The 25005-nt window shown below is 40.0% G+C and overlaps 1 protein-coding gene across 1 annotated transcript in view; it reads left to right on the top strand.

The window, feature by feature from the left end:
- Positions 1–25005, top strand: part of LOC106089118 (gamma-1-syntrophin) — a 238422-nt gene that overhangs the window by 124856 nt on the left and 88561 nt on the right. Inside the window, exons 2-4 of the mRNA XM_059370112.1 lie at positions 1175–1263; positions 1341–1487; positions 20037–20322. Of these exons, the coding sequence (XP_059226095.1) occupies positions 1204–1263; positions 1341–1487; positions 20037–20322 (493 nt within the window). The 5' untranslated portion in view covers positions 1175–1203. The remainder of the gene's footprint in view (positions 1–1174; positions 1264–1340; positions 1488–20036; positions 20323–25005) is intronic.

Genomic DNA, 25005 nt, shown 5'->3' with positions numbered 1-25005 from the left:
CAAAAGGTGTCGCACTGCGGCACTCCGTTCGGATTCGGCTATAAAAAAGAGGCCCCTTATCACTGCGCTTAAAAACTTGAATCGTACTGCACTCATTGATACGTGAGAAGTTTGCCCCTTTTCCTTAGTGAAATGTTCATGGGCAAAATTTGCATTTGCATTTTGAATTTTTGCAATTTGCAATATTGACATTCTATTTAATGGTAACCTCTACTATATTTGTCCCAAATTTGTGACAAATTGGACCACTTTCATTATTTACCCTATAAAAATCGATCTCTCCCCATTTTTTCAATTTCATAGAAACTTATTCAAATTCCCTATAACTAACCATAGCCCCAGTGTGACAGACCATTCTAATTGAACTTTATTCTCAGTTTGCTATCACCTCCCCACCCCATATATACCTAGCAATTGGCACACAATGTAGAACACTCAAATGCACATGCATATATTGACAAAATTCCCCCACACGCACACAAACAGACCTCTATGCCTTTGGCATGTGGGCAACTGCACTTACAATTTTAGTTAATCGACAAGAGATTGAAATTCACTACGACACACAGACCCCAAAAGCACAAATAGACAAATAGAACAGACACTGAAAAGCCTTAGAAAACCGATGATGGAGATATGGAGCTTCCTCAAATTTTCCATTAACATAGATAGACGAGTATGCTTTGACTACTCACCCACTAGGGAGGTGCTTATTTGCCAATTGACCGGAAATTGGGTCTAATTGTGGCATATCAGTTGAGCTTCCGCTTCTCGAGTTGCTTGCTGCAAGTGTTTGCATGGTAAAAACCTCGCCATATGTGATTAAACTTCCGCTGGTGGACAATATGCTCTTCAAAGAAGGTTTTTTTTGTAATATTTAACCATAATTGTAAGGGTTTTCTGATGAGTGTGGACATTAAAAAAACAGAACACTTGATATGAGAGTTCCTCACTGGGAAGGGGAAGTCATATTCTTATAGTCATTCGATTAGTAACTTTTTGATATATAAATACTAAGGCGAGGACCCTAAGCCATATGAACAGTGACGGGTAGCAATAGTTCGTCCTGATCGAGCTTAATGCAGCTTAATTAAGAATCTGTAGTAAATTATTGCCAATTTTTGTTTTTTCAATCTTATACTCAAATTTTCTTTTACTTTTCGTTTCATTACAGTGACCACTTTTAATATTCTGGTGTAAAGCATGAAGATCAATGAAAAAATGGCGACTCCGATTGAGGAAAAAGTTGATCAAAATCTAAAGGTAAGTGTGACAAAAGGATCAGTTTTGTGCTGTTTTCAATAATTCTTAAAAAATTTCCGTCTGTCCATATTTTTTAGATCCGCACGGGGATGGTAAATGTCAGCGATGGCAAATGTAAACCCGAACCCCTGAGACTGAATTTAACCATGGAATTAGTAACGCTCCAGCGATTAGAAATTGTCACACCCACAAATGCACAAAATGGTCCGCCAAGTGAATCGAAGGTAAGTAATAATCAAACTCTGTTTAAAAACATTTACAGGGTTGCCACATTGGAAAAAATAAATAAGTGCAGCCACATGATTTACTTTTTTTTAAGAAAACGCATTTAAAAATGCCTTTAGTTATTTAAAATTATGGCTTATAAGGACTCAAGAAGTCAATTCGGGAAATCGGTTTATATGGGAGCTATATCAGGTTATAGACTGATTTAAACCGTACTAAGCACAGGTGTGCTATTTTGAACCGTTGAGTGGAGCGGATGTGTTGTTGTCTAGCTCCGCAAGAATTTTCCTTTGACTCGTAATAGGTCATTATTTTTGAAATAACAATTTAAGTCACTCAAGGATAGCTGCGATAGAGGTAGGCGGTTGATGATCTGTGTCTGTTTCCTGTGAAGCGGCAGAGCTAGAGCCCGGGATTAAGCTTAGATTGGACTCCAAGGACCCAACAGCTGCGGTGGTGGTATCAGGCCGTAGCATGTTGTCTGCTATTGACACCTCGACTGGTGTAGCGGCTGCTCCAGGCTCAACAAGCCGACAGACGACTGGTCAGCAGGGGCTTTAGACGAAGACATCTGGTTCGAGTTTTAAGGACATGGCCGAACCTATTCTTTCTTCTCATGCCTATAATTTGCCTAGGCCATCGGCCATCCAGACGACTGGTCAGCAGGGGCTTTAGACGAAGACATCTGGTTCGAATCTTAAGGCAAGGTCGCACATACTTTTTCTTCGCATGCCTGTAATTTGCCTGGTGGGGCGGACGTTTTGTTGTCTAGCTTCGCAAGAATTTTCCTGTTACTCCTAATAGGTCATTATTTTTGGAAGAAAAATTGAAGTCACTCAAGGATAGCTGCGATAGAGGTATTTATTAGGCGGTTGATGATCTGCGTCTGTTTCCTGTGAAGCGGCAGATCTAAAGCCCGGAAGTAGGCTTAGAATGGACTCCAAGGACCCAACAGCTGCGGGGGTGGTATCAGGCCGTTGCATGTTGTCTGCTACTGACACCTCGACTCGTGGAGCGGCTGCTCCAGGCTCCACTAGCCGACAGACGACTGGTCAGCAGGGGCTTCAGACGAAGACACCTGGATCGAATCTCAAGGACAAGGCCGAACCCATTCTTTCTTCGCATGCCTATAATTTGCCTAGGCCATCGGCCTTCCCCGGCCAACCAACACGCCCTTTAAGAGGTTGGAATAGTAGAAGAGGCATCGCTCTCAGGTTTATTGAGAGGCTTGGTGCGAATGATCCTAAGACTCTCACTAAAAGGGAGAGAGATTCCCTAAATTGGGCTCGGGAATTCGCTGAACAGGCTACCCCAAACACAACACGTCTAGATTGAGAAGCTGCACCACAGTCAGCCAAAAGTCTGCGATCACCTGGAGGGCATCCCATGCCTAAGAGAACTAGGGCGAACATTAGTAAGATGGGTCCAAGAATCTTTGCTAATGTCGCTAGGGACAGTTTGGCGATGGCAGTTGTCGACAAGGGGAAAGAACAGGCCTGCATGCCTAGCAATAATTGGAGTGGGATAGTCAATGGACGGTCATCAGTATACTCCGATGTCCTTGCGGAATTTCCTGGGTCTCCTTCAGTTTGAGACGATGCAGGCTGGTATCGGGGCCGATGCAGTCTTATTGCCGTCAGGAATCAAAGCTCAATTGAAATGTATCGTTGTGCGCTAGAAAAGATTGGTGAGATCTGGCCAAGTGCAGCACTAGATGTAGTCAAGAAGGAAGGTATTCCTTCTCGACCAATGGCGGCCGATACAGACTAATTGCCTTCGGAGATAAACGCTCAATTGTAATGTATCGTTGTGCTCTCGAAAAGATTGGTGAAACTGACCAGGTGCAGCACTACATTTAGTCAACAAGGAAGATATTCCTTCTCGACCAATGGCGCATCCTTGGATACCAAGGATTCCCTCTGATCGATACTAGGAAGTCTAAGGGAATGCAATCCCAATCTTTCAACCACCTACTGGAAAATTGGTAAATTGGATGAAGCTGACGGAGACATGCAGTATTTGTACTAAACTCTGGCTGTCGCAGACCTCAACAGGTCTGAAGGGGTTGTATCGAACGGATTAAACAATTTGAGACTGAAGGTCTATAGAAGCGGTGGTGTTGGGAAACGTGGACTAAGAATTCCGGGATTAAAACTACAATACTCAAGGGTAGGGAGACACAGAGCATGTATTCTTGCAAGGAGTAGTCTAAATGTTTTTCTTCTTCCGTTGCTTAGCACTGAAGATTTAGTAGTAGCCAGCCTTAAAATAAACAAGTCTCATTACTGGCTGGCTTCCCTATATATGGCACACGATTCAGAGATGCCGCCTTACAACCTTAATCCACTGATTGAAGCCGCTTCTGTAGGATAGAAGAGCCTCATTGTAGGAAGTGATGCTAATGCACATCATCAGATATGGGGAAGTTCGGATGTCAACGAAAGGGTTGAGCTGCTTATCGAATATATTATAAGTTGCAATCTGGCGATTTGTTATAAAGGGGATAAACCCACCTTTATTACCAGGAACATGCAGGAGGTACCTGATATTACCTTTGTATCGGAAGATATTGCAAATTGCAAATTTTGCCCATAAAAATTCCACTAAGGAACAGGGGCAAACTTCTCACACATCAATGAGTGCAGTCCGATTCAAGTTTAAGCTCTGTGATAAGGGGCCTCATTTTTATAGCCGAGTCCGAACGGCGTGCCGCAGTGCGACACCCCTTTGGAGAGAAGTTTTACATGACATAGTGTGCTCACAAATGTTGCCAACATTAGGAGGGGAAAACCACCGCTGATCATTTTCTGCAGATATATCCCTTCTAGACCAGAAAAGAAAGTGGAAACTACGGAGGATATAGACATAGTGGTCAAGCGGATCACGAAGACCTTGAATGACTCGCTTGTGTCAGCATGTTCTAGTGTCAAGTCAAGGGGCAAACAGCGATCACCATGGTGGACCCCATTGCTGGTTGCTCTAAGGAAGAACTGTAGAAAACTCTTCAACAGGGCGAAAGCCACAAGAGCACCACACGATTTGAACATTTACAAGGCTGAGCTAAAAAAATATAAGGGCGAGAGGAGAAAGGCTCCGAGCAAATCCTGGGTAGAATTCTGCAGCTCCGTGGAGGATATTTTTGAGGCCTCTAGACAAAGAAAGATTCTGTCCTCGAGACCTGTTACGGTGGGGTATATTCAGAAGTCAGAGAAGGTATGGACAATGTCTAGTGAAGAAACACTAGAACTACTCGTTGATACACATTTCACAGAAAAATCTCCAAAGGACAATGTGGCGCCAGAAGAGGTTGTCACTGGTATGCATTCGTCTGAGGCTATTAGGGGAAATTGTGTCTGAGCCGAAAATTCTTTGGGCGGTATGAAGTTTCGCTTCCTTTAAGTCGCCAGGCCCTGATGATGTATCACCGGTTGAATTACAAGCTGTGTCTGATAGACTGGTTCCCTGGCTTAGGGAGGTAAAATCTGCTTGTATCTGAATGTCATATATATACCTGTGGAATGGAGGGACACGGAGGTCATTTTCATATCGAAAGCAGGAAAACCTTACCATCGAAGGCGAAAGATTTTCGTCCTATTAGTCTGTCATCCTTTATGCTGAAGACTCTTAAGAGGTTGATAGAAACATATCTTAGGGCAAAGATCCCTAGAGATTGCCTGTCGCGGCAGCAGCATGCATATAGTAAAGGCAAGTCCACTGAATCAGCCCTTCACGACTTAGGCGGCTACATAGAGGGTTCTCTCGCTGTCAAGAAATTTACAATGGTAGCATTTCTTGACATTGAAGGTGCTTTCAATAATGCAAAACCGACGTCAATCATGGAGGAGTTGAAGCTTTAAGGCATCAACTCTACCGTAAGAAAGTTTATTAACTTACTTACTTAACTTACTTAGTAAAAGATGCATTATGGCAGGCTTGAAATCTGTGGATCTAAAAGGAAGGGCAAGCAAAGGAACACTTCAAGGAGGTGTACTGTCTTCTCTACTTTGGAATATAGCCATTAACAATATATTATTGTCTCTCTCGAGATACCGGTTTATATAGCAACTATATGCAAATCTTGATCGATCTAGACCAAATTGCAGAAATATGTGGAGGGGCTTAACTTAACTCTCTGTTCCAAATATCGGCAACATCGGACAATAAATGCGCCTTTTATGGGCCCATAGCATTAAATCGAAAGTTCGGTCTATATGGCAGCTATATTCAAATCTGGACTGATCTGAGCTAAATTGAAGAAAGATGTCGAAGGGCCCAACACAACTCACTGTCCCAAATTTCGGCGACGTCAGACAATAAATGCGCTTTTTATGGCCCCAAATCCTAAAACCGAGAGATCGGTCTATATGGCAGCTATATCCAAATCTGCACCGATCTGTGCCATATTGCAGGAATATGTCAAAGGGCTTAACATAACTCTCTGTTCCAAATTTCGGCAACATTGGACAATTAATGCGCCTTTTATGGGCCCCAAACATTAAATCGAGAGATCGGTCTATATGACAGCTATATCCAAATCTGAACCGATCTGAGCCAAATTGAAGAAAGATTTTGAAGGTCCTAACACAACTCATTGTTCCGAATTTCAGCAAAATCGGATAATAAATATGGCTTTTCTGGGACTAAGACCCTAAATCGGAGGATCGGTCTATATTGCGGCTATATTCAAATCTAGACCGATCTGTGCCAAATTAACGAAGGATGTCGAAAGGTCTAACACAACTAACTGTCCCAAGTTTCAGTAAAATCGGATAATAAATGTGGCTTTTATGGGCCTAAGACCCTAAATCGGCGGATCTGTCTATATGGGGGCTATATCAAGATACAGGCCGATATAGTCCATCTTCGAACTTAACCTGCTTATGAACAAAAAAAGAATCTGTGCAAAGTTTCAGCTCAATATCTCTATTTTTAAAGACTGTAGCTTGATTTCAACAGACAGACGGACGGACATGTCTAGATCGTCTTAGATTTTTACGCTGATCAAGAATATATATATACTCTATAGCGTCGGAAATGGATATTTCGATGTGTTGCAAACGGAATGACAAAATGAATATACCACCATCCTTCGGTGGTGGGTATATATTTCGGATATTTCGATGTATTGCAAACGGAATGACAAAATGAATATACCACCATCCTTCGGTGGTGGGTATAAAAATCTATACCAGGTTTCAGCTCAATGTGGCTATCATAAAGCTATCATATAGCTATGTGCTATCAAAGTCTCTATGTTTTAGAAATTTCTCATATATTTTCTCTTTCATTTCGTTGTTTCGCTGTAACATATTTGCCCCTGCATAATATCAAAAGTCAAATATTTGGATTTATAGTCCAAGCATTTAAATGAGCTCATCATCTGTGCCATGCGTTGGAGTTCATAAAAACAAATGTTGAATTTGTTTATGATTAAATTTTATTTAATGTTCCCCACCAAATCGTCTAGCAGTAAATTTAATTTCTTCAACGTTGCCTAGACGGCAGGCAGTGACAAAAATCATCATTAATGTTCATATAAAAAAAAGAGAAAAACAAATCAAATTTAATCTTAATTAAAGCATACATTCTTATAAACATATATCAACCTTTCACCGTCCTATCCCCTCCCCCGCCAAACACTTACACTCTAACACACAAAAGGCACAAAGGAAACCATGGTAGTCGGTAGCTTAAACGCCATCTCTGAGGAATGCCACAAAAACCTATTCACAAACACACATACACATGAATGAGTTTTGAGCACAGGTGTGAAAGTGGTTGTTGTGTTGTTTGTGTGTAGGTAAAGCAAGGTGTGCATATGAATGTGCTGGTATTCCATAGACACTCATAAATTTATTTAAATCATTCGCATTCTTGGGGAACTTCAAACTAATTTGTTTAAATTCATACCGAAATTGTTGATTAATACTGGGAATGCCAAGAACGAAATCACAATTAAGTAGATAAGGGATTCCCCTCGATTACATTTTAAATTATGTTAGGAATGTTCCTCTATTTGAGAGGCATAATAAATCAGTTACAATGGGAACAAAAAATGGAAATTTTTGCAGAATTAAAAGCTTGCTTCATCATGGTTTAGAATATTACTTCCGAGTGAGAAATTCTAAGAGAAATCTGTAAAACGAAATTTCATACTAATTTGCCGCCAACAACAGATTATGGCAGAAAAATTAAAAAACAAGTAAAAACGTGCTAAGTTCGGCCGGGCTGAATCTTATATACCCTCCACCATGGATCGCATTTGTCGATTTCATTTCCCGGTATCTCTTTGTAGGCAAACATATGATAAAACGAGAATAGCGTTGTGCAAAATTTTGGCAAGATTGGTCAAAAAATGCTCTTGTGGCTGCAGAAATGAAAATCGGGCGATATACATGCATGATAACTATATCTAAATCTGAACCGATTTCTACAAAATTCACCAGTTATATTGGAAATCATAAGAAAATCCTTCGTGACAAATTTTGAGATAATCGGTAGACAAATGACCATTTTATTGCTGTATTACTGCGAATCGGACGAACATATATATGGGAGCTATATCCAAATCTGAACCGATTTCTATAATATTCAATTTTAATATCGAGAGTCATAAGGAAATCCTTCCTGCCAAATTTCGAGAGAATCGGTTAACAAATGACCATTTTATTGCTGTATTACTTCAAATCGGACGAACATATATATGGGAGCTATATCCAAATCTGAACCGATTTCTACAAAATTCACCAGTTATATTGGAAATCATAAGAAAAATCCTTCGTGCCAAATTTTGAGATAATTGGTAGACAAATGACCATTTTATTGCTGTATTACTTCAAATCGGACGAACATATATAAGGGAGCTATATCCAAATCCGAACCGATTTCTATAAAATTCACCAGCAATATTGAGAGTCATAAGAAAACCCTTTTTGCCAAATTTCCAGATAATCGGTTAACAAATGACCATTTGATTGCCATTTTACTGCAAATCGGACGAATATATTGGGTTGCCCAAAAAGTAATTGCGGATTTTTTAAAAGAAAGTAAATGCATTTTTAATAAAACTTAGAATGAACTTTAATCAAATATACTTTTTTCACACTTTTTTTCTAAAGCAAGCTAAAAGTAACAGCTGATAACTGACAGAAGAAATAATGCAATTACAGAGTCACAAGCTGTGAAAAAAATTGTCAACGCCGACTATATGAAAAATCCGCAATTACTTTTTGGGCAACCCAATATATATGGGTGTATATTCAAATCTGAAACAATTTTTTCCAATTTCAAAAGGCTTCGTCTCTAGGCCAAAAAATATGCCCGTACCAAATTTAAAGACGATCGGATAAAAATTGTGACCTGTAGTTTGTACACAAATTAACATGAACAGAGGGACAGACATACATACAGACAGACGGGCATATCTAAATCGAATAAAAAAGTAATTCTGAGTCAAAGGGTGTATCTCTCTTCCTTTTGGGTGTTACAATCTAATTCACTAAGTTATAATATCCTGTACCACAGTATTGGTGTAGGGTATAAAAAGAATTGCTATGATATTGGAGCTATAATATCAATTTATCGTCCGATTCGGACAATAATTGAACTGAATGTTGGAAAATAAAAAATGCGCCCTAAAAAGCTCAAGAAGTAAAATAGGCAGATGGGCTTATATGGGAGATGAATCAGGCTATAGACTGATTCAGACCATAATTGACACGTATGTTGAAGATCATGATAAAAGTCATTCAGCCAAATCGGATAGGTATTGCGCCCTCTAGAGGCAGACGAAGTCAAGACCCCAGATCGGTTTATATGACTGCTATATCAAGTTATGGACCGATTTGCACCACACTTAACACAGAGGTTAGATATCATAACACCACGTGCAAAATTTCAACCAAATCGGATAAGAATTGCGCCCTCTAGTGACTCAAGAAGTCAAGATCTAAGATCGGTTTATATCACAGCTATATCAGGTTTTGAACCAATTAAAACCATATTTGGCACAGTTGTTGGAAGTCATAACAAAATACCTCATGCGAAATTTCAGCCAAATAGGATAAGAATGGCGCCCTCTAGTGACTCAAGGAGTCAAGATTCAAGATCGGTTTATATGACAGCTACATCAGGTTATGGATCAAAATTAAACCATAAACCATGGCACAGTTGTTAAAAGTCATAACAATACCTCATGCAAAATTTCAACGAAATCGAATAAGAATTGCGCCCTCTAGAGGCTGAAGAAGTCTAGACCCCAGATCGGTTTATATGACAGCTATATCAGGTTATGGGCCGATTTCGTTATGATACCCAACAACTGTGTGGGTATCATAACAAAATACCTCATGCAAATTTTCAACCAAATCGGTTAAGAATTGCGCCCTCTAGTGACTCAAGGAGTCAAGATCCAAGATCGGTTTATATGACAGCTATATGAAAACGTGGACCGATATAACCCATTTCTAATCCCAACTGAACTACACCAATAAGAAGTATTCGTGAAAAATTTCAAGCGTCTAGCTTTACTCCTTCGAAAGTTAGCGTGCTTTCGACAGACAGACGGACGGACATGACTAAATCGACTTAAAATGACATGACGATCAAAAATTTATATACTAAAGGGTGATTTTTTTTGAGGTTAGGATTTTCATGCATTAGTATTTGACAGATCACGTGGGATTTCAGACATGGTGTCAAAGAGAAAGATGCTCAGTATGCTTTGACATTTCATCATGAATAGACTTACTAACGAGCAACGCTTGCAAATCATTGAATTTTATTACCAAAATCAGTGTTCGGTTCGAAATGTGTTCATTCACCGTAACGTTGCGTCCAACAGCATCTTTGAAAAAATACGGTCCAATGATTCCACCAGCGTACAAACCACACCAAACAGTGCATTTTTCGGGATGCATGGGCAGTTCTTGAACGGCTTCTGGTTGCTCTTCACTCCAAATGCGGCAATTTTGCTTATTTACGTAGCCATTCAACCAGAAATGAGCCTCATCGCTGAACAAAATTTGTCAAAATTTTAACACATTTCGAACCGAACACTGATTTTGGTAATAAAATTCAATGATTTGCAAGCGTTGCTCGTTAGTAAGTCTATTCATGATGAAATGTCAAAGCATACTGAGCATCTTTCTCTTTGACACCATGTCTGAAATCCCACGTGATCTGTCAAATACTAATACATGAAAATCCTAACCTCAAAAAAATCACCCTTTAATTCTCCCATATAGCAATTGTCGGCTAGTATGCCCATTTGTGGGTATTTGGGGGTGGGGGACCTCCCATTACTTGAACCTAATGTTTTATGCCATATTTGTAATCTATTGCCTAATACTTTTCATTTGAGTCCCATCTTGGCATGAACTTCGAATATATCTTTTGAGAGGAGTTTTGTGGTTGGGGGGCCCACTGGGTACTTGGACCCAAATTTTATTACCATATTCGTTTTCTGGTCTACAACACTTTTCATTTGATACCCTTATTGTGCCCATCGGACCACTTTCGGATATGGGTGGCGTTTTTGGGGTTAGGGGGAGGGTCCGCCTCCACCCAATATCTAAAAATTATATAGCCTATGTTTCCTTCCAGACAAACGTACACAATCTATGAAAATTTTAAGAAAATCGGTTCAGTCAAGTATCATATAGTCATAATGGGTGTATTGGCGTTATTGAGGGTTGGCGTGACCCAATATACTTCGATCTGATTTCGTATGCCAGGTTCGAAATCTACTCCCGAACACCTTTCATTTGAGCCCCATATTGAAATGAACGTCCAATAAGTCTGTTTGGGGGAGTTTTGGCATTGGGGCGGCTCGATAGGCATTTAGACTCAAATTTTAATATCATATTCGTATTCTACATTCTAATACCTTTCATTTGATACTCATATTGCTTTTAATTTTGGGAGGAGTTTTTGGCATAAGAGGGAGGGTATATTCCCCTTCCGATATCAAAAACTTATATAGCCTATCTTTCCCTCAAGACCAACCTACATAATCTGTAAATGTTTCAAGGTAATCGGTTCAGCTGTTTTCAAGTCTATACGGGACAAACAAACAAACACAAATTAATTTTTATATACAAAATTTTCAATATTTTCTACAGGAAGAAAAAAATTTTTTCCTATAGAAAATTTTCAAAATATTCCTTTCTATAAAAAATTTTTCTTCTTATAGAAAATTTCTATAGAAAATTTTCAAAATTTTCGTTTCTAGAGAAAATTTTCAAAACTTTCGTTTCTAAAGAAAATTTTCAAAATTTTCGTTTCTATAGAAAATTTTCAAAATTTTCGTTTCTATAGAAAATTTTCAAAATTTTCGTTTCTATAGAAAATTTTCAAAATTTTCGTTTCTATAGAAAATTTTCAAAATTTTCGTTTCTATAGAAAATTTTCAAAATTTTCTTTCTATAGAAAATTTTCAAAATTTTCTTTCTATAGAAAATTTTCAAAATTTTCTTTCTATAGAAAATTTTCAAAATTTTCTTTCTATAGAAAATTTTCAAAATTTTCCTTGAAGATGTAAAGCATTTAAATGCCTATGAAATCTTTATGTGTTTGTAGACTTTTCTCTTAATCCTTTGACATTTCTTCTATTGACATAACGAAAGGGCTTAATAAGCAAATTAACCTTCGGCAAGATTTAGTTCTACATTTCTTCTACGTCCTAATTATGCTTCATAGAATAAGTCGATAAGCATTAATTCTTGACTTAAATCTCTCTCAGCTACTACAAACAACAGACAATTGATGGATTTCTATGGAAGCGTATGGATTTTATTCATTTTCCCAAGTATTGCCTTCAGCATTTTGCTCTGATGGATTCCGGCTGGTTGCGGTGTTGGATAATGACATTTTTCTGCTCTGGCATATTTAAGCCGTCTTCTAGATGAACTATGATGGCCGTAGGCGTTTCATCACCTCATTTGCTATGGCTTTAAGAGCACATCAACTCATGTTGTGGTGGTTCTTCAACCTCACCTAGTTGAAAGATTAAATATAAGTTCACGACTCATACGAACCTAATTAAGGCATTAATTTTTATGAAACTTAACCTACATCTTAATTAGCATAGTGTACCAATGAAAAAGCACACACGCACACTAGCATGCGCAAAACCCCAAGCCCAAAGGTAAGCTACTGCGTTAAGGTACACAGAAGGGTTTGCTTACACATAAATCCTCACAAGTGCTGGTGGATGGAGGAAGAGGAAAAGTGGGAGAGGTTGAGTACACCCACACTTTAACCGCTTTAGCACCCACTTTTAATCCTTTGACTGGCATAAACTCCACATTTTATCCTCCTTGCTATTCGGGGCCATGTGCGTAGGCTAAAATCTTTACTGTGGTAGTTTGATTAACTCTCCTGCCACGGCCTCCCTTTGCGCTTCCTTCCCTTATGATTTGTGTTTTGGGGTGAACTCGTGCTTTTGTTTATATCGTTAAATTTTGTCAGACTAAGGGTTGCCATATCAGCTGCCATTAACAAATTTCTCTACAAATATTCCATTAGGGAACAGGGGACACTTCTCTCATATCAGTGAGTTAATTGCGATACAGTTTTAAGCTAAAAGGTATGGCATCTCCTTTTATTGCCGAGTTCAAATTGAGTGCCGCTTAACGTAAAATCTCTATAGAGAGGTTTTGCGTGGCTGTATATCGCTCAAATGTCTCCAGAACCAGATAGGCAATAACAATAGCAGAAATATTTTTCGTACCCTACGCCACTATAGTGGTACAGGGTGTTATAGCGTAGGTTGAATGGATGCTCACCATAGATGAGTTCACTCGGAGGCCAGTTTGGCCAATTGTGATACGTTAGAAAGAAAGAGAAGAGAAAGGAAATGTGAGACTTCAGACCATATCCAAATGTTATACACGAAAGAAAGAAACAAGAAGAGTGGACAACGATAGTGGAGGGTGTAAACGCCTATCCCTCATGCAAACACCTTCGCCGGATGTTATCGCACCCTCAGTCGGAATCATCCCGTTTCGTTTACAAATCTCAGGAGATATCCCAGTGGTACGTTTCCAAGATACATCAGATCGCAGAAGAACCATCTGCCCAGAAAGGAGAGCCTGTAATCCTGCAGACCCGGAAATGAGCAGAGCAAGTGCTCGATAGTCTTTTTCTCATCCTCATCAAGACAACTCCTGAAGTCATTGCGCCGTATTCCCATACCCGCTGCCATTCAACTGCTATGGCACAGTGCCCGGTTGTGACCCTGTCAATGTGCTCAGCGACCTCCCATCGAACGTCTGTAACTCCTTCTCCAACTGTCGATGACAGGCCAGAGCGCTTTAGCGGTCCGGCAACCATACGCTGAGTCCCATCTCGCCACCGATCCTGCTTTGGCAGGATCTGACTCCTCCTGGCGCATGTCCTCTATTATGATCAGTTGTTCACCATATGGCACGTAGAAAAGACCGGTGACCGGTTCGAACGATGCAGACGGACTCCTCCTGGCGCATTCGTCTGCCCCTTCATTGCCCGGAATCCCTTCATGTCCGACAACCCATATCAATGTCACATCGTGGGCCCGGAGCCTATACAGGGACTGCAAACATTCCGTCACACACATCTCCTCTATTATGATTAGTTGTTCGTGATATGGCACGTAGACAAGACCGGGGACTGGTTGGCCCGACGCAGACGAACTCCTCCTGGCACATTCGTCTACCCCTTCATTTCGTGGAATCCCTTCATGTCCGGGAACCCATATCAATGTCACATCGTGGTCCCAGAGCCAAGGATGGCAAACAATCCGCCACACGACTCGACCTCTCCGTTCTTGAACCCAAGGCCTTGAGCGCCGCCAAACTGTCCACATTTCCCTTGCGACTACTATAATGACACAGAAAGACCGTATACTCGTCCGGTAGTATTAGAGACAAACCGATGTTGAGAGCGTAGCAGTAGACCCCCAATCCAGTCCTTGGCACCATCTTAGAGTCATCAGTGAAGATCGAGGTCTCATCCCCCTCACAAACAGCATTCACCCTCCATTCATCACTCCCGGGAAAACCAATCCTAAATGTCCTAATCGCAATCAGTACCGGTACCAAATAGTCAGACAGGGTGTTAAAAGTAAATGCTTTTGTTTGTAACAAGAGAAGGATATCCCAAAGACGATTCAAATTCATTTATATGTCTGTCTATTTGTCAAGCTGTCTATCTACCTGCCTGTCTGTCGGCTGTCTGTTTGTCTGTCTGCTATCTGTCTGTCTGTCTGTTTTTTTTTTGTCTGCTTTTTGTGTCTTGCTATCTGTTTGCCTATCTGCTGTCAACCAGAGCCAGAATCACTTTCTGATTCGATATAGCTATCCGTCCGCCAGTCTGTCTCTCTGTCTGCTTTTATGTCTACCTGATAGACCATTTGACTCAGAATCATTTTCTGATTTTATAAAGGTATGTCTGTATACCTGTCTGTTTGGCTGACTGTCTGTCCATCTTTATATCTGTCTCTCTATCCGTCTGTCTGCTCTTATGTCTGTCTTTTTGCCGAATAGACGCATTGACACAGAATCACTGTCGGATTCGATATAGCTCTCTCCGCATGTCAGCCAGCCTATCTGTTCGTCTTTCTGGTCGTCTGTCTGTTTATCTGTCTGTACAGATCGCAATTTTCATCCGATCATCTGCAAATTTTGCACAGAAAGTTTTTTATCCAGATACGAAGCTTATTTAAACTGAAAAAAATCGGTTCAGATTTACATATACCTCGCACATATGTTCGCCCGATTTAGACAAATATTCCAATAATGTGGCCATTTGTTAACCAATCCCTGAATAGAATCCCCCCCAGCCACCGCCTCTGCACTGGCTGCGCTCTTTATTTTGTTCGGTACTTCGACTCGTGGTCCGCCTCTTTATTTCCCGAAATGACATTTACGTCGTGAGCCCAGAGTCTATTTGGGAATACCAAACACTCGGCTACGCACTTCGGCCTCACTGTGCTCTGATCCGAGCTTCGATGACATGATTTCCCTTCAGAGAATTTCTTTTGCGGCTTTCATAATGACTTAAATCTCTACCTGAAAGACTTACAATACCAATGTTAAGTCTCTGGGAGCATACCTTCAATCCAGCCATTGACTCCATGTTGGAGCCATATGTGAAGACAGAGGTCTCATTCCTTTCAAACACAGAATTCGCCTCCCTCCAAAAGGCCTATGACCTTGGCGAACAGACCAAGGATATTTTCCATGAGCGCCTTGAAAGACCGCTGTCCCGCCCATGACATTAATATCGTTCGGGGAGATTTTAATGCGGAAATAGGGAAGGAAAATATTTGACCCAGCAGTCGTTTAGCCTACATGAAGAAACTCCCCATAATGGATTTCAGCAAATAGACTTCGCCGGTGCAAAGAACATGGTAGTTAGCAGCACCAGATTCCAACATCGAAGGATTCTCACGGCCACATGGCTGTTGCCAGATCAAAACACGAGAAACCAAAGAGATCATGTTATGATAGATGGAAGGCATTCAACCATACGAGGGGCGAACATCGATTCGGCTCATTACCTTGTTGCAGCAATGGTTCGCACGCTTCCTAGAAAGGACGCGAGAAAAGTACTATCTGACACTGCACGGAAGCTGGACGTCGGAAAGCTGCAAAAAAAAAACAGATGGCAACGGCATACTCCACTCGGTTGAGCAATAGCAAACCATTGTTCACTCCATGTAATCACTCCAATAAATTCTTGTCATATCATGGCGCAGTGGCAAAAAGCGACTGAAGACAAGAATGCGACATGCAGGGCAAGCTTACAATCAGTAGCAAGTCGCCAGATGAAGCAGAGGTATTGGAGAAAAGGAGAGAGGAGAAACGTCTCTTCCGCAAGAAGAACAAGTAAAAAGGCGTTAAGTTCGGTCGGGCCGAACTTTGGATACCCACCACCTCGGGTATATATGTAATCCACCTTTCGTCAAATCCAGGGAAAAATGCATACCTTATGACCCATAGCAGCTATATCGAAATATGTTCCGATTTGGACCAAATACTAATAAGTCAAAGTCATTGTTCAACTGTATAAAACAAAATTTTGCTCTTTTTAGTAGCTATATCTAGAAATAAACCGCTCTGAACCATAAACGACACGGATGCCGAAAAGCCTAACATACGTCACTGTGTCAAATTTCAGTGAAATCGGATTATAAATGCGCCTTTTATTGGGCCAAGGCTTTTCATCAAGATATATGTCTATATGGCAGCTATATCCAAATCTGGACCGATTTCGACCAAGTTTCAGATAAATGTCGAAGAGCTTAACACAACTCACTGTCCCAAATTTCATCGAAATCGGTCAATAAATGCGCCTTTTATGGCCCCAAAACCTTAAATCAAGAGATTGGTCTATACTGCAGCTATATCCAAATCTGGACCGATCTGAGCCAAATTGAAAAATAATATCGAAAGTTTCATCACAACTCACTGTCCCAAATTTCGGCGACATCGAACAGTAAATGCACCTTTCATGGGCTCAAAACCTCAAATCGAGAGATCGGTCTATATGGCAGCTATATCCAAATCTGAACCGATTTGAGCCAAATTGACAATGGATGTCGAAGGGCCTAAGACAACTCACTGTCCCAAACTTTAAAATCAAAATCGAATAATAAATGTGGCTTTTATGGGTCTAAGACCCAAAATCGGAGGATCGGACTATATGGCAGCTATATCCAAATCTGGAGCGATCTAGGCCAAATTGATGAAGGATGTCGAGGGGCTAAGACAACTCACTGTCCCAAATTTCAGCAGAATCGGGTAATAAATGTTGCTTTTATGGGCCTAAGACCCCAAATCGGAGGATCGGCCTATATGGCAGCTATATCCAAATCTGAACCGATCTGAGCCAAATTAACGGAGGACATAAGGGCGCCTAACACAACTCTCTGTCCCAAATTTCAGCAAAATCGGATAATAAATGTGGCTTTTATAGGTCTAAGACCCTAAATCGGGGGATCGGTCTATATGGCAGCTATATCCAAATCTGGACCGATCTGGGCCAAATTGATGAAGGATGTCGAAGGGGCTAAGGCAACTCACCGTCGCAAATTTCAGCAAAATCGGAAAATAAATATGGCTTTTATGGGTCTAAGACCCTAAATCGGAGGATCGGTCTATATGGGGGCTATAGCTAGATATAGTCCGATTTGGCCCATCTTAGAACTTAACCTGCTTATAGACAAAAAAAGAATCTGTGCAAAGTTTCGGCTCAATATCTCCATTTTTGAAGACTGTAGCGTGATTTCAACAAACAGACGGACGGACATGTCTAGATCGTCTTAGATTTTTACGCTGATCAAGAATACATATACTTTATAGGGTCGGAAATGGATATTTCGATGTGTTGCAAACGGAATGACAAAATGAATATACCCCCATCCTTCGGTGGTGGGTATAAAAATGATATGGGAAGACGTGATTGTGAGAAATTCGAGATGCTCAGAAGCCAGAATGAAGTGAGAAAATTCTACCAAAAAATTACCATCAACGAAATGGCTTTGGTACAGACACAAAGAAGGAAATCTAGTTACTGACACTGATTACGTGCTGAGGATATGGAAAGAATACTTTTCCCAACTGCTGGTATCCGGTGATGGTGGCCATGAGTATACCGCAGATGATCATATAGAATGTGTACCGCCTAGTAAAAATGAGGTCCACATAGCATTTACCCGGCTGAAAAAACAACAAGGCAGCAGAAGCCGATGGGTTGCCCGTCGAACTGTTTAAGACCATAGGCGACACGCTAATAAGGCCTATGCATCAGCCCATTTGCGCACCGGTTTATATGGGGATATATCTATTTATAGACGGATTTGGATCATACATATCATGGATATTAAAAGTTATAACTCAAGTCTTTGTTCCAGTTTTTAGCCAAATCGGATGAAAATTGAGGCTTCTAAGGGATTAAGAATTCAAATCAAGGGATCGGTTTATATGGGGGTTATATCTGTGTATAGACCGATTTTGGTTATACTTGGCACTGATGTTGGAAGTCATAACTCAAGTCTTTGTTGCAGCTGTCAGCCAAATCGGATGAAAATTGAGGCTTCTTAGGGCTCAAATCCGGGGTTCGGTTTATATGGGGGCTATATCCAAATTTGAACTGATATGACCCACTTGCAATCCTCAGTGGCCTACATCAATGAGAAGTATCTGTACAAAATTTCAAGAGTTAGCTTTACACGTTCGATCGCTATCGTGATTTCGTGAGACGGACATGGCTAGAGTGACTCAGAGAGTTGAGACGATAGAGAAGATGTAAACTTTATGGAGTCGCAGACCAATATTTCGAGGTGTTAACAACGGAATGACTAGATTAGTATATCCCCTCCTATGGTGGTGGGTATAAGAAAGTGGCTGATATCAACTCCCACAAAGCCCTGTAAATCCGACGAGGTAAAGAAAATTGAGAAAGTTGGAAACTACAACTTTGAGATAGTCAGCAACTTTACCAGTTTCGAAACAAAACGAAAGATAATATTGGTTAACATATGGTATTTTGGGTTGAGCAAGCAGATGGGGAACAAAGTCACCTCTCGACATACAATAAATGAAACGTACAAGAAACTGATACTACCCGTGCTGTTATATGGCTCCGAAGAGCATGGTACATGCGAAAGCAAATGATGCAGTTCTTGGAGTGTTTGAGAGAAAAATCCTTCGTTAAATATATGGACCAGTCTGTGTTAATGAAGAATATAGGCGGCATATGAACCCCGAGCAGTATGACGACAATAGCAAAATACAACGGCTACGTTGGCTAGATCATGTTGTCCGAGTAGATGAAGAAGCTCCATTAAAGAAGTCTTTTGAAAGCGAAAGAATACGCAAAAGGGGAAGACCAGAAATCTCTGATGGAGTGATCAAGTAGAGAAGGTGATTTTCGGAAATTAGAAAAGATGCGCAGAAGATCAAGGCTTTTGAGCACCTATTCTACGTTCGAGTAGTGGCATAAATTTGCTGCAATGGCAAATTATTGGGTTGCCCAAAAAGTAATTGCGGATTTTTTAAAAGAAAGTAAATGCATTTTTAATAAAACTTAGAATGAACTTTAATCAAAAATACTTTTTTTACACTTTTTTTCTAAAGCAAGCTAAAAGTAACAGGTGATAACTGACAGAAGAAAGAATGCAATTACAGAGTCACAAGCTGTGAAAAAATTTGTCAACGCCGACTATATGAAAAATCCGCAATTACTTTTTGGGCAACCCTAAAAAAAAAACAACACAGAGGTTGCTACGTCATAAGTAATTTTGGGAATTTGTTGGGAATAAGAAAACGAAAAGCAGTTTTGTAATTGGATTTTTCAAAAATGCTTAGTTTTTATTTGCGTTGTCATGGCGGTATATCTTTTACTGGGATATGATGGTCAAAAAAGTTCAACATTTAAAATGGCAACTCTGTACTTATTTTCCTATTTAGCAAACTCTTTCTTCTTTTTTCATAACTCACTTTCTCTTTCATTCTCGTATATGCTAATTTTGTTTATCCTCCTTCTTCTTCTGTCGCCTTTTGCAGGAACGCATGGTACAAATCACACGGCAAAAACAGGGTGGCCTTGGCTTAAGCATAAAGGGTGGTGCGGAACACAAATTGCCGATATTAATCTCACGCATTTATAAGGATCAGGCCGCCGACATAACCGGCCAATTGTTTGTGGGTGATGCCATAATTAAAGTCAACGGTGAATATATAACCGCCTGCCCCCACGATGATGCTGTGAATATACTACGGAATGCCGGCGATATTGTTGTATTAACCGTGAAACATTATCGTGCCGCAACGCCATTTCTACAAAAGCAATGTAAGTATGAGAGCTTGAGTGTGTGTGTGTGTGTGTGGGAGTGTACGCAACAAAAGGTTCATGGCTATCGAACCATGCGTTTATGGTGCCCTTTTTATGATTATTCACTTAAAAGTTGTTGGTTTCTCATTAACATTAGACAGGAGCGTAGCAAAAAGAGTCAAACATTAATTGCTGGGTTAAGGAAAAGTTGAATTGGATTTTAATTTGAAAACAAGTAAAAGGGTATAAAGTTCGGCCGGACCGAACTTTGGATAACCATCATCTCGTATACATATGTTAACCACCTTGCGTGGTGAAAAATTCTTCATTTAAGAACCCATTGCAGCTATATTTACATATGATCCGATCTCCACAATATTCAGGAAGGGTATGTAAGGATTTCACACAACTCATTTCACCAAATTCATCGGTTAAACAAGTAAGAGCGTGCTAAGTTCGGCCGGGCCGAATCTTATATACCCTCCACCATGGATCGCATTTGTCGAGTTCTATGCGCGGTATCTCTTTTTAGGCAAACAAAGAATATTGAATAATAACTGGATCTTTACAAGATGCTATTGGAGCTATATCAAGTTATAGTCCGATTCGGACCATAAATGAATGCTGAACATTGTAGAAGTCATTGTCTAATATTTCAGTTCATTCGGATAAGAATTGTGCCCTGTAGGGGCTCAAGAAGCAAAATCTGGAGAGAGGTTTATATGGGAGCTGTATCAAGCTATTGATCGATTCAGACCATATAAGACACGTATATTGAAGGTCATGAGAGAAGCCGTTGTACAAAATTACAGGCAAATCGGATAATAATTGCGGCTCAAGAAGTCCAGATCCCAGATAGGTTTATATGACAGCTATATCAGGTTATGAACTGATTTGAACCATACTTGGCACAGTTGTTGGATATCATAACAAAACACGTCGTGCAAAATTTCATTCCAATCGGATAAGAATTGCGACCCCTAGAGGCTCAAGAAGTCAAGACCCAAGATCGGTTTATATGGCAGCTATATCAGGTTATGAACAGATTTGAACTATACTTGGCACACTTGTTGGACATCATAACAAAACACGTCGTGCAAAATTTTATTCCTATCGGATAAGAATTGCGCCCTCTAGAGACTCAAGAAGTCAAGAACCAAGATCGGTTTATATGGCAGCTATATCAGGTTATGAACAGATGTGAACTATACTTGGCACACTTGTTGGACATCATAACAAAACACGTCGTGCAAAATTTCATTCCAATCGGATAAGAATTGCGACCTCTAGAGGCTCAAGAAGTCAAGACCCAAGATCGGTTTATATGACAGCTATATCAGGTTATGGACCGATTTGAACTATACTTGGCACAGTTGGTGGATATCATAACAAAACACGTGGTGCAAAATTTCATTCCAATCGGTTAAGAATTGCGCACTCTAGAGGCTCAAGAAGTCAAGACCCAAGATCGGTTTATATGGCAGCTATATCAGGTTATGAACCGATTTGAACCATACTTGGCACAGTTGTTGAATATAATAACAAAACACGTCGTGCAAAATTTAATTTCAATCGGATAAGAATTGCGCACTCTAGAGGCTCAAGAAGTCAAGACCCAAGATCGGTTTATATGGCAGCTATATCAGGTTATGGACCAATTTGAACCATACTTGGCACAGTTGTTGGATATCGTAACAAAACACGTCGTGCGAAGTTCCATTTCAATCGGATAAGAATTGCGCCCTCTAGAGGCTCAAGAAGTCAAGACCCAAGATCGATTTATATGGCAGCTATATCAGGTTATGGACCGATTTGAACCATACATGACACAGTTGTTGGATATCATAAAAAAACACGCCGTACAATATTTCATTCCAATCGGATAAGAATTGCGCACTCTAGAGGCTCAAGGAGTCAAGACCCAAGATCGGTTTATATGGCAGCTATATCAAAACATGGACCGATATGGCCCATTTACAATACCAACCGACCTACACTAATAAGAAGTATTTGTGCAAAATTTCAAGCGGCTAGCTTTACTCCTTCGGAAGTTAGCGTGCTTTCGACAGACAGACGGACGGACGGACAAGGCTAGATCGACAACAAATTTCGCGACGATCAAGAATATATATACTTTATGGGGTCTCAGGCGAATATTTCGAGTAGTTACAAACAGAATGACGAAATTAGTATAACCCCCATCCTATGGTGGAGGGTATAAAAATGGTATTTGAGAGAAGAGCACGAGGCTGATATTTTTTCAGGGCCAAGTGTCTGGGGGACCACCTCAACCCCGAAAACACCCCTAAATCAGACATCATGAGAATATCGGGCAGAAATAAAGTCTTTTAAGAATGGAGTACACCTTACATCCAAACTTAAATTCGTTGACCAATAAAGAACATATGGGATTCAGATAAAGGCACTTATACTGTTAAACTGTTAGTCAAGCGTTATATTATTTTCGGAGCATGGTATTCCACTAAAATCTCTTTAATTGTCGAAAATAAATATTCAAAGAAAAATTTTGTTCCGCTGCGCCGGTGCGGGCCCGGGTCTGCTAGTTTTGTATACATTTTTACCAGAACTCAGAGTGGTGGGTTCCCAAGATTCGGCACCGCCGAACTTGGCACGCTTTTACTTGTTTTCAAATCATTTTTTTTTTCGACCCATTCCATTTCATCTTTAAAAGGCCCCTACGTGGGTTTATTGTTAATGATACTTCAATATGATTATTACCTCCCTTAAATGGTGCTGTATTAAGCATCCCTTTGTGAGTGGGCGTCTTTAAATATGAATTGCCATTAAACTTGCTACAAATACCACTCCATGGAGTTAGATATTCACTTACAAAGGGATTTGTGGTCATTTAACCACATGTCGTGGATTTTATCGCTAATAAATGCAAACTTACATTTGACAATTGAAATTAAATGAGTCCCGTAGCAGTGAAATACTTTGAAGAAAATTCAACTTCAATACTGCGAAACTTTAAAATTAAATATCATTGAAATTTATTATCAATTTGAATTAATTAAAACTTTCTCACCAAACAACATGACCTTATACTATGCGCACATAATGAAATGAATATCATGGTGTTTGCAAATATTTCTATCGCAATAGAAATATTCTATGTGAATGCATTCAATTACAATAATTATATGAGCATAGAAAAGCAAAAGTAAAACAGTTTCCTGTTTTTAGAATAAATAAACAACGGTACACAATATGTTCGACAACAAGACTCTCTTATTCATGGAAAACTATACCTTCATGGAAATTTAGTTTGTTTGCAAACTTTTATAATTAAATATGTATATGTACATGAGTGTGTGTGTGTGTGGATGTGTGTTGGTTGCACACATATGCCCTCACACAGGTGTAGAGTAAAACATGGCTAAATGAATTCATAAAGGGTAGCTTAAATTTTCCAAATGAGCAAAATATTTTGCAAACAAAAATTTAAATTTAATTTCTGTAGAAAATGTTGTCAAATCTGTTTTTATAGATATTTTACATTATTGGTTTTTAAAACCATGGCAGGAGGCCACCGTAGCGCAGAGGTTAGCATGTCCGCCTATGACGCTGAACTCCTGGGTTCGAATCCTGGCGAGACCATCAGAAAAAATTTTCAACGGTGGTTTTCCCCTCCTAATGCTGGCAACATTTGTGAGGTACTATGCCATGTAAAACTTCTCTCGAAAGAGGTGTCGCACTGCGGCACGCCGTTCGGACTCGGCTATAAAAAGGAGACCCCTTATCATTGAGTTTAAAAAACTTGAATCGGACTGCACTCATTGATATGTGAGAAGTTTGCCCCTATTCCTTAGTGGAATGTTCATGGGCAAAATTTGCATTTTTCATTTGCAAAATCATGGCAGACCGATATAAATACTGTCGAACTGTAGTTTATTTTGCACTCCTTGGGAATACATTTCAAGGCATTGATGTAGATGTGCTGAAATAACTCCATCAAGCCCAGCCGATTTAAATAAGTGCTGTAAAGTGCAATTCCCCTACTATATTCTTCGCGTTAACTGATGAGATCTTCCGTCGAGACAACTTCTAAGGGCAATGCGATATTTCGAACGACGCCGACCTACACTGGAAGTTTCACTGCCTTCTAGTTGCTTTTGGTGTAAGTTTCCTTCTCCCTCCTCAGCAGTTACTCCTGCAAGAGCACGCTGCGCAATATAAAGATCTCACTTTTGCCTTATAAATCTCTCCATAAATTCGCCTTTTATACCCTACACCACTACTGTGGTACAGGGTATTATAACTTAATGAATTAGTTTGTAACACACAAATGGAAGAGAGATAGACACATTGATAAGCATACCGATCGACTCAGAATCACTTTCTGATTCGATTTAGCTATGTATGTCCTACTGTCTGTCTGTCCGTCTGTTCATGTTAATTTGTGTACAAAGTACAGGTCGCAGTTTTCATCCGATCGTCTTCAAATTTGGTACAGGCATGTTTTTCGCCATAGAGATGAAGTCCATTGAAATTGGAAAAAATCGGTTCAGATCTGGATATAGCTCCCATATATATATTCGTCCGATTTTCATTAATATTGCAATAAAATGGTCATTTGTTAACCTATTCTCACGAAATTTTTACGACTGTCGACATAATTGGTGAATTTCATGGAAATCGGTTCAGATTTCGATGTACCTCTCATATGTATATATCGCC

The sequence above is a fragment of the Stomoxys calcitrans genome, chromosome 5, assembly GCF_963082655.1.
Source record: "Stomoxys calcitrans chromosome 5, idStoCalc2.1, whole genome shotgun sequence".
NCBI classification, from domain to species: domain Eukaryota; kingdom Metazoa; phylum Arthropoda; class Insecta; order Diptera; family Muscidae; genus Stomoxys; species Stomoxys calcitrans.
This window is presented reverse-complemented; position numbering and strand designations above follow the sequence as displayed.